This window comes from Rhinolophus sinicus, linkage group LG03 (genome assembly GCF_036562045.2).
Source record: "Rhinolophus sinicus isolate RSC01 linkage group LG03, ASM3656204v1, whole genome shotgun sequence".
Lineage (NCBI taxonomy): Eukaryota > Metazoa > Chordata > Mammalia > Chiroptera > Rhinolophidae > Rhinolophus > Rhinolophus sinicus.
This window is the reverse complement of record NC_133753.1, coordinates 162,550,950-162,564,975: the sequence shown is the minus strand read 5'-3', so window position 1 is coordinate 162,564,975 and position 14,026 is coordinate 162,550,950. Positions and strand designations below refer to the sequence as shown.

Below are 14,026 nucleotides of genomic sequence, written 5' to 3'. Positions count from 1 at the left end.
GTACAAATGGATGAATGACAGACTGAATATTCTACTGATTATTTTTGCATTATATACATATATTCACAGATACTCTTCTGCCTTTGTTCAAAACCCAAAAGTGTGGGGTGGAGGAACCCTTCCATGCACACCTATTTCCCTATCAAGGCTAGTGAGGTGCTCCAAGGAAGTCAATATTTCCTTTTAACGTAATTAGAAGAGATACTTTAAGCAGTCCTCTTTCTTCCCAAGGGAAAGGGTGTGGGAGGTCTCTCAAAGACAATTTTCAAACAGTCAATTAAGTTATAACTTAAGGGTGTTTTCTAAAAGGAATTAAAAATTGTCCTGCTTTTTTGCTATTGATACAAAACTTTCAGTTCAGGGAAGTTAGAATAATAACCACAAAAATTACCATCAGTGTTTTCTCAACTGATAGTTGATCTCACAATTTGGTTTTGGAGTATATCGGTAGATCTACTAAAGAACTATAAACTAAAGCATTCAACAATCATTTTTAAATGTAAGTGGAATTTCTCTTAAGATAACTACATACCATTTATTAGGATAGCTATATAAAATTACCATGAGGGAGAAACTGAAAACATAATAGAAAAGGTAATAAAATAAAGATAATAGAAAAGATAATAAAATTTTTCCTAGAACACTGTTATGCTTTCAATTTACAGACTTAGATGAGCTAAAATATAGAACTGCTTTTCAAAAGAACTGGTTGCAAAATGTAGAAATAATTTAATTGGCTTTTAATGCTGAATAATTTAATTGGCTTTAGGTGTTTTTAAAAGTGACCTCTAAATATTTTCTGTTGATGAGTTATTCTGATTGTTTTTGATCTAAATAGTCTGAAATAATATATAGAATTATGGTTACAACAAAGGAAAAAAGAAGATTTCTAAGTTAACGCTTTCAGGTCCTTTGTTCTCATTGTGCATCAGAGGAAAGTGAAAATGCAGTTGAACTGAATATTGTATTTTGCTTTGTAAACTCCAGTTCCCCAATTTATGTTCTATATTTCAGATGGTTGAGGAAGCAAAATAAAATAATTAAAAATTTTAAATATTTTAAAATTTAATCCCTTTATTTCTGCATTCATGCCAATGTGCTACAGGGTATATTATATATCCTTCTAGAACATAAGTAAGAAGGTGGTAAAGATTAAACATTAAAAAAATACTTGCTCTCTCTCTCCCCACAATATTCTGTTAAAAATCACTTGAATATGCGGCACTGTGACACACTACAGGTTTGGTAGATATCAGCATTAAAAGCTAAAATAAATACTGCATTGGCTGTATAAAAATAAATGAATCCTTTAACTTGTATAATAAGGTTAAATATATTTAAATTTGTCCTTATGTGTTTTTAACAATATAACATCAAAAACATAAACAAAGATGTTCATCAAAAGATTTTCCTCAAAAAGATAAGCACTAAAATTCTGTAATCAGATTCTTAGAGGTATAGTTCATAAACATAATACAAATGAGAAGCTCTTCAAAAATGTACCAAATATGAGCTGTCTAAAAGCTAAGAGATGAATTCTAGGGGGATTATGAGGGTTTCCTTTGTTACCCTCTGTACCTTTCTGTATTAAGAAAAAAAAAGCCAAGAAATGGCTAGCAAAATTCAAATAATGAAAATCTGTATTTTAAAAAACAATAAAAGAAAATCTGGACCATCCACAGATTTAAAGGGAGGTGGGGAATCATAACTACTTGGACAACTAAAACTGAAATAAATTTTCTTAGAATGCAGGTAAATGTTACATCAAAAAGTAAATTTTCCTTTAAAAAGAAACAAAGGAAATGAAAAATATTTCAATCTGAGTGCCCTTAAAGAAATGGAAAATAATTCTTAAAAATAAGGTGTTGTGATTTACTCAGATATTCAAGAACAAATTTCAATTTCTGAAGTGATGGTTCATTTAGGACCGAAAAGATTTTTCTATCTCCAGCTTCTATTACAGAGATAGGATCACCAGGCTAGTCTTACCAACGGGGCATGCAAGAAGCTTGCCAGGCAGGTATAGGATCTTATTAAATTCAGTGTATTATTTCATTTTTTGAGATTAACAAAGTAGCAGCATCATATAAACTTACAAATTTCTTCCAGTTTTACAAGTACATAATCAAGTTTTCATTTGAATAATATATTTCTCAAAAAGTTAAGTAATGCCAATTTTTAATGTCATCAAGAGCTTTATATCCAAAGGTGAAAAGAACAACAACATACTCCTCATCAAGTTAAAGTAGTAGAAATTTTTAGAAAAAGCCACAAATTAATTTTTATAAACTTTAAACACTACAGACTAACTGGAACCCATACACCAGTATAAGTAATTTGGCTCAATATATTATTTTCAATGAATATATTTCATTACCTTGTTATTTACAAACATAATTCAAATCCATACAATATTACAGAGGAACCACTATATATTAAAAAGCTTTTTTAACATGCAAATTAATAGAAGTTACATAATTCCCCTTATATTGACCACTAAAAACACATCTTTCTTCTGTAGACATGTCTGAGGAAGAAAATAAGAGATTGCTTAGAGAGCTTAAGTCTATTATAATTTATTAAAACTATCAGTTATGTAATCAGAGTAATCAGGAGTATACAAAAGCTAAACAAATCTTACCTTTATGTAGCCCCAAGACACTGACAGTAAATAGTTTGCTTCAGGCATTTTTGATTGATTATATAGACAATAAGTTCTAAAATATGTATATCTCCAAAACCTTGATAGTTTAACAATCTCCACAAGCCTCGGAATGTGTGGGTTTTAAAGATTATTGGTGATTAAGTATACAAAACAAAGCCTCGCATTAGATCCCATCCAGCAGACTTTGCATTGAACACATGCCATTTGTAAAACTCCAGAATGGAACAGAATTCAACAATTATTCTGAATAAAGAAAATTCATGCCATGAAGAAGTAAGTAAAGATCTAAGGGTCTGCATCTTTTCCCCACTGAGCTCCAGGGCTTAATGAATTATGTATGCCAAGATGCTTAGCTGCAAGAAAGACAAGTTCTGTCAAAAGCTACCAAATAAGGAACTGCGGAGAAGCTGGGAAGAGTGACAAGAAACCCCTCCCATAAAACCCCAACTATGCACCAATTGCATTCCATCCCTGGATCTATCAGGTTGGGAGGCGTGGACAAGGATCTAGGTGCTTTCCGATTGGTTGGCAAGGACAAACCTCTGAGGAGGAGGTTTCCTCCTCCTCACCTCTGGTAAAAGCCATTGAAACATGGTATTCCTACAGCTGTGGCTGCTGTATACAAAGATGAATGGGGTTTCCCTCTCACAGTGATGAATAACAAATATAAAACTCTTCAAAACACATAGTTTATTCTTAAATAAGGATTACCAATCCTCTGAAGTTATTTCTGTTAATTTCAATATTCTCTGATTTCTCTGCCTTCAAAGTAAAAACTGTTCTGAAATCGGCAATCAGGCATTTTAATTGCTTCCCTCTCTCAAATTCAAAACAAGTGGCTTCCCTGGTGATACAGATATAACCAAAGTTCTTCATCTGTCCAATATAAAAGCATAGTGTGATTACAAAATACAATTAATGTCCAGTATTCACAAGCAGAAGTGGTACATTTCCTCACCTGTGTGACATGGCTGCTTTCAGCTCCTTTTGTTCCTATTGTTATAAATGGCTGAGCTCCATAACCTTAACAATCTAAGGGTGGGAATGACTTGTAAATCTGATTGGGGGAAAAAGAAACTAAAAGGTAACGCACCACGTATGGTTAGAATGCAGAGTTCTGTATCTAGGTCTCAGGATCTATATTTTGATCAGAACATCTTTATGATCGCATACAGAGTTAAGGAAGTGTAAGAGTGGCTCTTAGCTCAAGAGTAACAGGTCTTTCACAAGGAAAGTTAAATAAGAAATCTAAATTCTTCTGAGAATAAAACCAATCCCTTCTGTTTGGTTTGGGATAGTATTATTCCATAATTTTTATACTAAATAGGTCTTGTGGATAAGAAATGAGGGGAATCTAGCTTTTACTCCATTTTAGCATAAAATTCTGTCCATTATGCCTCATCTCCATCTCAAAGTTAGTCCGCACCTGCTCTGCGCTTCTATGACTGGCTGATGTGGTTATGCCCATCTTCCTGCATTGGGCTTGTCTGTCCTAGTATGTTCTCATCAGAAACATCCAAAAACAAGCAACTCTGCCTCTTTGAGTTTCTACTGGTTCTTTGCTCCCCAAGTCCTTAGCTGCAGATCACATCTACTGTGTTGTTTCCTAAATTCCTCTTAATCTTCTACAAAAAGAATTTAAACTCCTAACACGCCAATAAAATTGCTTCCTGAAGAATTTGAAGGTCCTGCCTCAATTTCTCCAAAGTGTTCAACACTGATCACCTCTGTCCACTCTCCCTCAACTCCCAGGGCCCCTTTGCTTCTTTGGTTTTCTCCCCACTTCTCTGACCATACCTTCCTTGCCTTCTTCTATTCAGTTTTTAACTTGGGATATCTACAAAGACTCTGTCATAGGCCCAACACTCTTCAACACCACTTCTAACCTGAACTGTGGTACCGTATTTCCAAGTGACTATACGATATTCTCCCCTTTTGAATGCCCTGCCAGTCACCTGAAACATTTTCAAAATGGATGGATTCACTTTATTTAAAATGGCTTACTATAACTATTCCCATTCAGTCAGCAGGCCCACATTCCAGTATCCCGTAGTGAAATCTATGGCTCTTTCCTACCATTCAATAGGTAGGAAAGACTCACTCTCATGGGAGTGAGCCACTATTAAGTGTTTAATATAAATCACCTAAATGAATCCTTCAGTAACTCTGACATCTTCCCTGCCTACTACTACCTCACCTTCCCTCCTTCACCAACTTTGTTACCAAGTTCTATCTTCTATAACATGCCCTCTTGTTTAGTTTCTTCCTTTCCATTCCCACTCTCATCATCTAAATTCAGAGACTTAAAGGCTGAGAGAAATGGGAAGTATCTTCATACCATCTCCGCCAACCCCCTCATTTTCCCCTAAAGAGAGATACTTAGAGAGAGACAATGCTTTTCCCAAGTTCACCCAGGTACTAAGAACACAGACTCTGAATTCAAATCCATTAGTGCATTATCCTCAACAAATTAGCTCATCTCTTAGCGTGTTAGTTTTCCCATCTGTAAAATTGGTTACCACTAGAGCGAGTCTTCAGAGATGCCTCCTAATGAGCCACGCTACCTTACACTGACTCTGAGCTGGCTTGTGTAACCAACAAAGGATGCTGTGCGACTGCGGAGGCTGTCATAAGACGTCTTGAAGCTTTCACCTTCGCCTCTTGAATGTGCTACTGGGATCCCTGAGCCATCCTGTAAGAAACTCTGACTATTCTAAGACTGCTATGCTATGAGAAAGCCCATGTTAACTTTAAGGAGAGGCTGCTGGGAGATAGAGGGAGGGAGAGAGACAGACAGGACGCGCACCTTCATATGTAAAAAGTAGCTGTGTTCTAGGATCTGATAATAAGTGTATTTCTTACCTACATGAATGGTTGTTGGAACATGGACCAATTCTGCCTGGAGAGGACTATCCCATGTATCCCAGGATATCTAGCTTCCCTGGCCTCTGCCCATGAAATGCCAGGAGTACGCTCCAATAAGTGCACCCTGAAATTTCCCGAATGTTCCCCTGTTAAGGATCACTGTTCTAGTTGCTTCAACCGTGCCTCCTCGACCAGGGTGGAGAATGCTTGAGGCAAGAAAGATAGCTTATTCTTTCTTTATATTTCCCAAAGCACTTAGTTAACCACAGGCACAAAAAGAGTCAACAGTAAATTCCTGACCTGCCACAGTAAGGGAGATGATGATGATAATAATAATGAAAATCATTTTTTAAGCTCTGAGCCAAATTAATACTCATTTCATTTTTCCCATTATGAGAGGCAGACTAGAAGCTCCTTCCCATTGTCATGGTAGAAACAGCCTGCAGAAGAACCTACACAACCCAGAAGAGACATCTGGATGGGGCCAGAGAGATACAATTCTTAAACAGTCAGACTTGGCTTCTGAAAATTTTAATAAGAAAACTGTAATTGGTACGTCACAACATTTATTAAACACCTACTACGCACTAAGAGCTTTACATATATCTCATCTCTAATCTTTGCAAGAGCCTGGTAAAATAAATATTATCCCCACTTCAAGGGGAAAAGACAGGCTCTCAAACATTCAACAACTTGCCCTGTACGTGACAGGGCTGGGATGCAAGCTCAGGTCTCTTTAAGTCTTTGCTCTTCATGGTGTATGAATAGCTCATCATAGAGGCTGCCGCAAACTCTATGATAAACGGTATGAATTTAGAAATAGCCTCATTTATCCTTAATCCTGTGCTGATTTCACAGTCTCTTGAATTAAAGGACCACGGCTACTATCGCTGTGGCCAGATCCCTGGCCAGGGTGGACCCTAACCAGTGCAGGCAAGAAGCTGGTGCCCAGAAACAGGCAGCCTTACCTGAAAGGGTCGAGACCGACTTATTACATGGGAGAGCATGTGAACGAGTCATAGATTCCTTAAACACATAGAAAGAACTGAGATTTCCTGACTGGTAATCTGCTGCTCGCAAACACCCAGCACATTTTATATACAAATGTGTGTGCATGCACGGAAATAGGAAAAAAAAAATTTCCCTTCAGCATTCAGTGTTCTTTTCCCATCTTTTCCAAATAATACTCCCCAGAATCTCTAGATGCCACTCCTCCTTTATTCTTCATTTTCTCAGTTCTTAGCTGATATGCCAAGCAATCAACAATCTATCTGGATTATTTTAGGATATTTCAGGATATTTAAAATTCTGCTGATGGATCTAAGTCATTGACACATTAACATATGCTGGCATCACTGACTCTGTAACAGAGGTCAAGTGAGATAAGACACATTTTTGAACAGGGAAAAAGAAAAACAAAGAAATCAAACTATGAGGAAACTGAGGTCAGAGGTCAAGTGTCTTGCCCAAGGTCACAAAGACAAGTAGCACAGCAGGATTTGAACCCAGGCTATCTGGCTTAAGAATACTCTAAATTGCCAAAAATATATTGCAGGCATTAATCTATATTTAGCCTAGCATCTACAAATAATGTCTCTATTAACATAACAATTTCTAAGCTGTGACATTACCGTGCTTGAAATAGTTAAGAAATATTATTTAAAATAAGCATATTAACTCTTAAATGTCTCCAACCTAAGAGATTCTCCTGATTGTTTTTGGCATAATCTTTGCAAAATATTTTATTGTATAATGAATCTATATTTATTTTACACCTTTCTACTTAGGATCAACATTCTGGGTGTTGTTATTAATCAAGAAGTACATTTGTATAAAGTGGTCTCTCACGTATCCAATACTGTTTAGCTTAACATATGCAAATCTAATTGCTAAATGCCCCTTGAAAAATTCTGAGGCAAGGTTAAATTTCAGATATTAAATTCAATAACTACAACACACTAGCGTCACTAAAATCACTGAGTGTTCCTTCTGTTTCATCTGCTTTAAAAATAGTTTTAGAGGCAGATAATAATCTAGAATTAATTTTTAACCTACATTTTCAATAACAGATTTTAAATCTGATTTCATATCATAAAAACTATACTTTCTTTGATTAATGCTGATAGTACAGAAACAACATTAACGCCAGTAAATCCACTAAATCTGTTTGTGTTTACTGCCCTCTAGTGATAAAGGTTACCAACATGATTTAAAGAACAGCTCTGCTCCTGAAGCATATTTCAGAAAACAAAAGCCGTATCTTACAAATATTATGGAAGCTTGAGATTAAGAGGAACTCTAGGTTGATGTTTTTAAACCAAATAATTATCTAAGAATCATTCTCTAATTAACCTGGTTTGAAAATTTTCACCGAAATGTTTTATTTAAAATAAGAAACACCTGTCAATATTTTGTGAGGAAAGAAATTCCAATATAAGAAACTGAATTGTTGTTGAGAGGTTCCTTGAAGCTGAAAAAACATAAGAGTGATCTGACGACAGCTGTTTTTAAATTTCTCTTCAATACCAGCTCTCATTAGTTAGCATAGTTTTCTATAATTGTTGACACAACTTGAATCATACAGTAGATAGGGCCTTCGATGTTTGTAACTAATTAATAAATCTAGCTGAAACCACCACGGCTATCATCATCATCGTCGTCATCATCACGTCTTCTTCACACCATATCCACCAAGGACTTGTGTCTCACTGAAGAATAATTAAGGCAATAAATGGGTGCACAAATCTCACATAAATGAAGCCTCCACAAAAATAATCTTGTATGAAAGGAGACTTTCTACTTATAGAGAATCAGGACCCCGAGTCACTTAAATTGTCCTAAATTGATACCAGTTTTTCATGTTTATGATGCCCTCTAATCACCATAAAATACTTACTAATGTTCCCTTTGTAATGGTGGTATGCTTTGCGAAAACAATTTAAACAAAGAATGCCCATCTTCTAAAGCAATAAAAAATGCAAATAGGCATACTTCTAGAAATACATATTTAATCTTTCATGTACACTACTTTTACATATGGATCTTAAAGTAATTTTAAGTCATGACATTTGGGCTATAATTCAAAGGAGAAAGGATATTTCTTTCAACAAATGGCTCTTAATATCCAAAATATATAAGGAACTCATACAATTTAATACCAAAAAACAAACAACCCAATTAAAAAATGGGCACAGGAACTGAGCAAACATATCTCCAAAGAGGACAGACAGATGGCCAGCAGACATATGAAAAGATGTCCAATATACTATCAAAACCACAATGAGGTATCACCTCACAACTGTCTGAAAGGCTAGCATAAAAAAATCAGTACATGACAAGTTCTGGAATGTAGAGAAAAGGGAACCCTTGTACACTATTGATGGGACTATAAATTGGTGCAGTCACTACAGAAAACAGTATGGAGATTCCTCAAAAAAACTAAAAATAGAGTTTCCATACAACTCAGCAATTCCACTTCTGGGTATTTATCTGAAGAAAATAAAAACACTTAACTGGAAAAGATATATATACCCTTATGTTTATTGCAACATTATCTACAATTGCCAAGATATGGAAGCAATCTAGGTGTCCAGGAAAAATAAAGAAGATGTAATACACACACAAAGATGTGATATATATACATATATATAAAGATATATATATATATATAAAAGAAGATGTGAGGTATGTATATACATATATATATATATATATATATATATATATATATATATATATATACACTTAGCAACAAAAAAGAATGAAATCTTAACATTTGAGAAAAACATGGTTGAATCTAGAAGGTATTGTGCTAAGTGAAATAAGTCAGACAAAGACAAATACTGTATGATTTCACTTATATGTGGAATCTGAACAAAACAACAACAAACCCACAGATATAGAGAAACAAGGTGATGATTGCCAAAGGGGAAGATGGCAGAGGGATGGGTAAAACTAAAACAAAAAAAAAGAAAAAGGAAAAAAAGTCGAAAAAACCAAGGAAAAAATGGTGCTTAAACAATTGGATATTCATTCACAAACAATGAACTTCCAACTTTACCTTGTACCACATACAAATATCTACTCAAAATGTTCCACAGAACTAAATGCAAAGCCTAAAATTATAAAAACATCTAGAAGAAACCATAGGAGGAAATGTTTGTGATCTTGGATTAGGCAAAGATTTCTTGGAACACAAAAAGCATGAAGCATAAAGAAAAAAATGACAGACTGGACTTCATCAGTACTTCTCTTTGAAAGAAATTGATAAGAAAATGGAACAACAAGTCATTGACTGGGAAGAAAATATGTGCAAAAACACATATCTGATAAAGTCTTGTGTCAGAATTTATAAAAAATTCTTACAACTTAAAAAGGTCAATAAGGACATCAAAATGTCCATCATTAGTCATTAAGGAAATAAAAATTAAAACCAAAATGTGATACCGCTACAGAATTACTAGAATGGCAAAAATGAAAAATACAAAAATATAAAATGCTGGCCAGGATGTAGAGCAAACAGAACTCTCATACATTGATGAAACGAATGCAAAATGGTACAGCAACCTTGGAAAGCAGTTAGGTACTTAAAAAGTTAACAAGAATCCTGACTATATGACTCAACAGTCCCAAGCCTAGTTATTTACCAAAGAGAAATGAAAACATATATCGCTGCAAAGACCTATATGCAAATATTTACAGCAATTCTATTCATATCAGCTGAAACCTGCAAATAGCCCAAATATCAACTGGTGAATGGATAAACAAATTGTGATACATCCATAAAATGAAATACTAGAAAGCAATAAAAAGAAACAAATTACTAATACATGTAACATGCTATTAGTGGATGGATTTCAAAAGCAATGTGCAAAGTGAAAGAAGCCATTTACAAAAGGCTATGTATATACTGCATGATTTCACTCATATGACATTCTGGAAAGGCAAAACTATAGCGACAATCAGATCCCTGGTTGCCAGTGACTGGGAGTAGGGGGAGGGGAATGACTACAAAGGAGCAAGAAAAAAACTTTTTGGGTGATGGAAATATCCTATATTTAGATTATGGTGGTAGTTATGCAATTGTATACATTGTCAAAATGCATTCAACTGTATCTAAAAAGAGTATATTCTACCATATGTAAGTTACACCTCAAACTCTACTTTACAAAATGTTAAATGATATTATCAAATTACTTTAATTCCAAATTTGCGTAACTGTGCCTAAAGAGAAATGAAAAACAAAAATTCCAAGTATAGGTTACTTGTGGTAAAATAACATTTTTACCCTTTCAAAAAGCTCCACCATTATATCACAGGCAAATGGGCACGTTTGTCTAAAATCCCGGTTAGCTTTGAATAATACAATATGCGATAAATTCCTAATTACGCAAAGCCTTTAAGCAATATAAAAACAGTTGAACAATTCTTATAACTACTAATATTTTTATTTTAATCCTTTGGAATAAAAAAAATTCCTTAAAATATTTTAGATATTTTTCTGCTATCTTAAACCAACTGATAGTAACTTAATTATTTAATGGTGATCCTGGGCCACTTTTATTCACTCATCACTGAACAGTCAACATATATATATATTTTATTATATGTTCATTTTAAGCCAAGCACTATGCCAGCTGTTAGAGATTTTAAAAATCCAGTAAAGTGAGTAGAGCTGCCTGCAGAAAACTGAATAGTCCCAACTGCTCTATTCGTTTTTGAATCCTTCTGTCACTTTTTCATAGGTTTTATTTTTTTCTGAGTCTTTGGTTGTCAGGCTTTTCTTCTATGGTCAGTATAAATAAGCCTCCATATAGTCAATAAAGCCACTCATTCCCCCTCTCTACTATGATGGGTTTTGGTCTAAGGCATCATTTCCCTGAATATGATGTAAAGAACAGTAGTCCCACTGATAATTCTCAAAGAAGATACCCCACGTCAAATAAACTTCTGACATAGTGCAAACCTTCTTGGAGGTTGTATACTTTAAACGCTCTGCCAACAACTGACATAGACAACCCTTTAAATTTTGTTTAACTTAACACTTCTCAAACTTATTCAACTACCTCTTTGTTCCCTTCACATTTATTAACAAGCAAAAACAAACAAAAACACTGGGGTTTCATTTAAAATTCTTGTGGAAAGTGATGGGTTTTAAGTATCAGATGATTTTTTTTTTTTTAAGTATGGTTAATTCACTTACTCAACAAATATTTGTTAACAGGTACTTTGTGTCAGTATGGGGGATACAGTAATGAATAAGACAGAAGCATTCCCTGCTCATGTGAGTCTTGGACTCTTGGGGCAAAAAGACAAAAAAATCAAGCAGACAAAAAACATGAGTGACAAACATGCTGGATGAAAGAAAAGGGGGTAACATGATTCTGTGAATAGTCAGGAAAAGCTGCACTGAGAAGGTAATAATCTGAGATGAGACCCTAATCACTAGAAAGAGCCAACCAGAAGATCTGGGGCAAAGCATTCTGTGCAAGGGCTGAGGGAATATAGCGAGCATGAGGGAACAGGTATATAGCACGAGATTTGGGGTAGATCAAGGTAGGCCAAGGTCAAGGTCATGAGGGTTGCAAGCCTTCAAGAGGATGTGGGTTACCACTGTAAGGTTCTGACCAAGAAATAACAAGCTGTGATTTACATTTTACACAGTTGTTTCTGGAGAAGATGGCTTGTAGAGGGACAAGAACCAACAGAAGAGGAGAGGGAGCACTTGAGGAAGAGCTAACAAGAACTGAACACTGGAAGCGATGATAAGAATCAACTCCTCGACTTCTCACTTAAATATTTGAGATATTTTCCTGCTATCTTAAACCAACTGACAGTAACTTCATTATTTAATGGTGATCCTGGGCCACTTTTATTCACTCATCACTGAACAGTCAAAAAATATTTATTTTATTATATGTTCATTTGAAGCCAAGCACTATTCCAGCTGTTAAGAGATTTTAAAAATCCAGTAGAGTACAGCTGCTGGCATATTTGGGCCATTTACTGAGATGGAGAAAATTGGGGGAGGTACAGATTTGGAGGAGGATAAATGAGTAGAAGAGTCCTATGAATTAAATACAAGGCAAATTTTAATACATGAAGTCTTTTTCTTAAACTTTTGAGGGACATTTGATACCTTCCACCCCTGTTTCTTCACAGGATTCTGGATAAGGAAAGCTACCAGATAGTTAAGTTTTGGATACGTAGTAACTTTCAAAACTTTAAAATACTCCAATGACATTATATTAAAATAGACCACTTTCATCAAATTCTTTTAAGATATTTTTAGAATAGCCCAATAGAAGGGGCATCAATAGGTGATCTATGCTTTAAATCCTCTCTTCATAGCAAAGTAGTAATGTGAAAGCCTAAGCAAGGTTACAAAACAGAACCAAAATTAGAATCTAGCACTCAAGTTGGCAATATTTGTATTAAAGTACTACGCTTATTTGAACATAAGGAATGGAGGTTTTACTAAAGGCAACCATAAACACAATTAAAAATGGCACAAATGGGATTTCGTTTTCATTTGCAACAGTGACAGAATAGTAGCGTATGAGAATTCTGAGAAGTGCCATAGTGTATAGAGCACAGGTTTCTGTAGCTGGCTTCACCTGAGTTCAAACCTTGGCCCTGTCTCGTATGAGCACTACAATATACGGCAAGTTCTTCAGGGTCTCCGGGTTGTGTGGAAGGAGCTGGAGTTAAGGAAGGGAATCTAGCACAGTATGAAGCAGATGTCAGGAGCCCAATAAGCTCTTTATACAGTGACCAGAAACACAGAAACTAGTCATAAGGAAAACAATCTGATTAAACAGCTGCCGTAAGATTCCTGCAGTGATATCTACCCAATAGTTTATGCAACCAGTGGTTTGTCTGCAAACTATTAGAATCACTGATGCCAACTGAAAATGATTATGGAGATATCAAACAAATAGGGATGAGTTTCTCAGAAAGCAATGACCTGCCAAATGGAAAGACATCCCTGCAGGATTCAGCACCAAATTCCAATCTCCAAAGGAAAATGTAGGTACAATCCTATAGGTGACTTTGGACCAAGGAGATGAAGCCCAGTACCAGTGAGTTTATGATGATACTCCTTCTCATCAGCAAATATTTAATTAGCACCAACTATGTGATAGCTACAGTTTCAGATACTTCAGCCAGCAAATCATCTGCCAAAGGAGCTTACATGTTAGTGTGTGGGAGACAGTAGGTAAGCAAGCAAGTGCAGGAGCCACCCCCTTCTTTTCAGTGTGCCTTCCTGCTCTGCACAGGCTAGGCCTTTAGAAAACTCCATATCCCAGAGGCCCTTGCAGCTATGGTTTCAGATGTGATTTAATTTCTTCCAATCAGATGATGCCCTGCTCCCTCCCACAAACTAAACAGCTGTCAATCTAAGTATTATTTCTTTGTAGATAATCTGCCTCTTCTGACAGTGTTGAGAGCTATTTCTTTCTGTGGTTTCTTTAGGAAATATCTAGATGTGCATTT

The 14,026-nt window shown here is 35.4% G+C and overlaps 1 protein-coding gene across 11 annotated transcripts in view; it reads right to left on the bottom strand.

Moving 5' to 3' along the window:
• PDE4D (phosphodiesterase 4D) overlaps positions 1–14,026 on the bottom strand; it is a 1,269,731-nt gene that overhangs the window by 20,337 nt on the left and 1,235,368 nt on the right. The window contains exon 1 of one of the 11 annotated variants that reach the window (XM_019743451.2): positions 2,642–3,017. The exons of the other annotated variants lie outside the window; for them this stretch is intronic. Within the exon in view, the coding sequence (XP_019599010.1) occupies positions 2,642–2,689 (48 nt within the window). The 5' untranslated portion in view covers positions 2,690–3,017. Of the gene's footprint in view, positions 1–2,641; positions 3,018–14,026 lie in introns of those variants that run through there. 11 annotated transcript variants of the gene reach the window in all.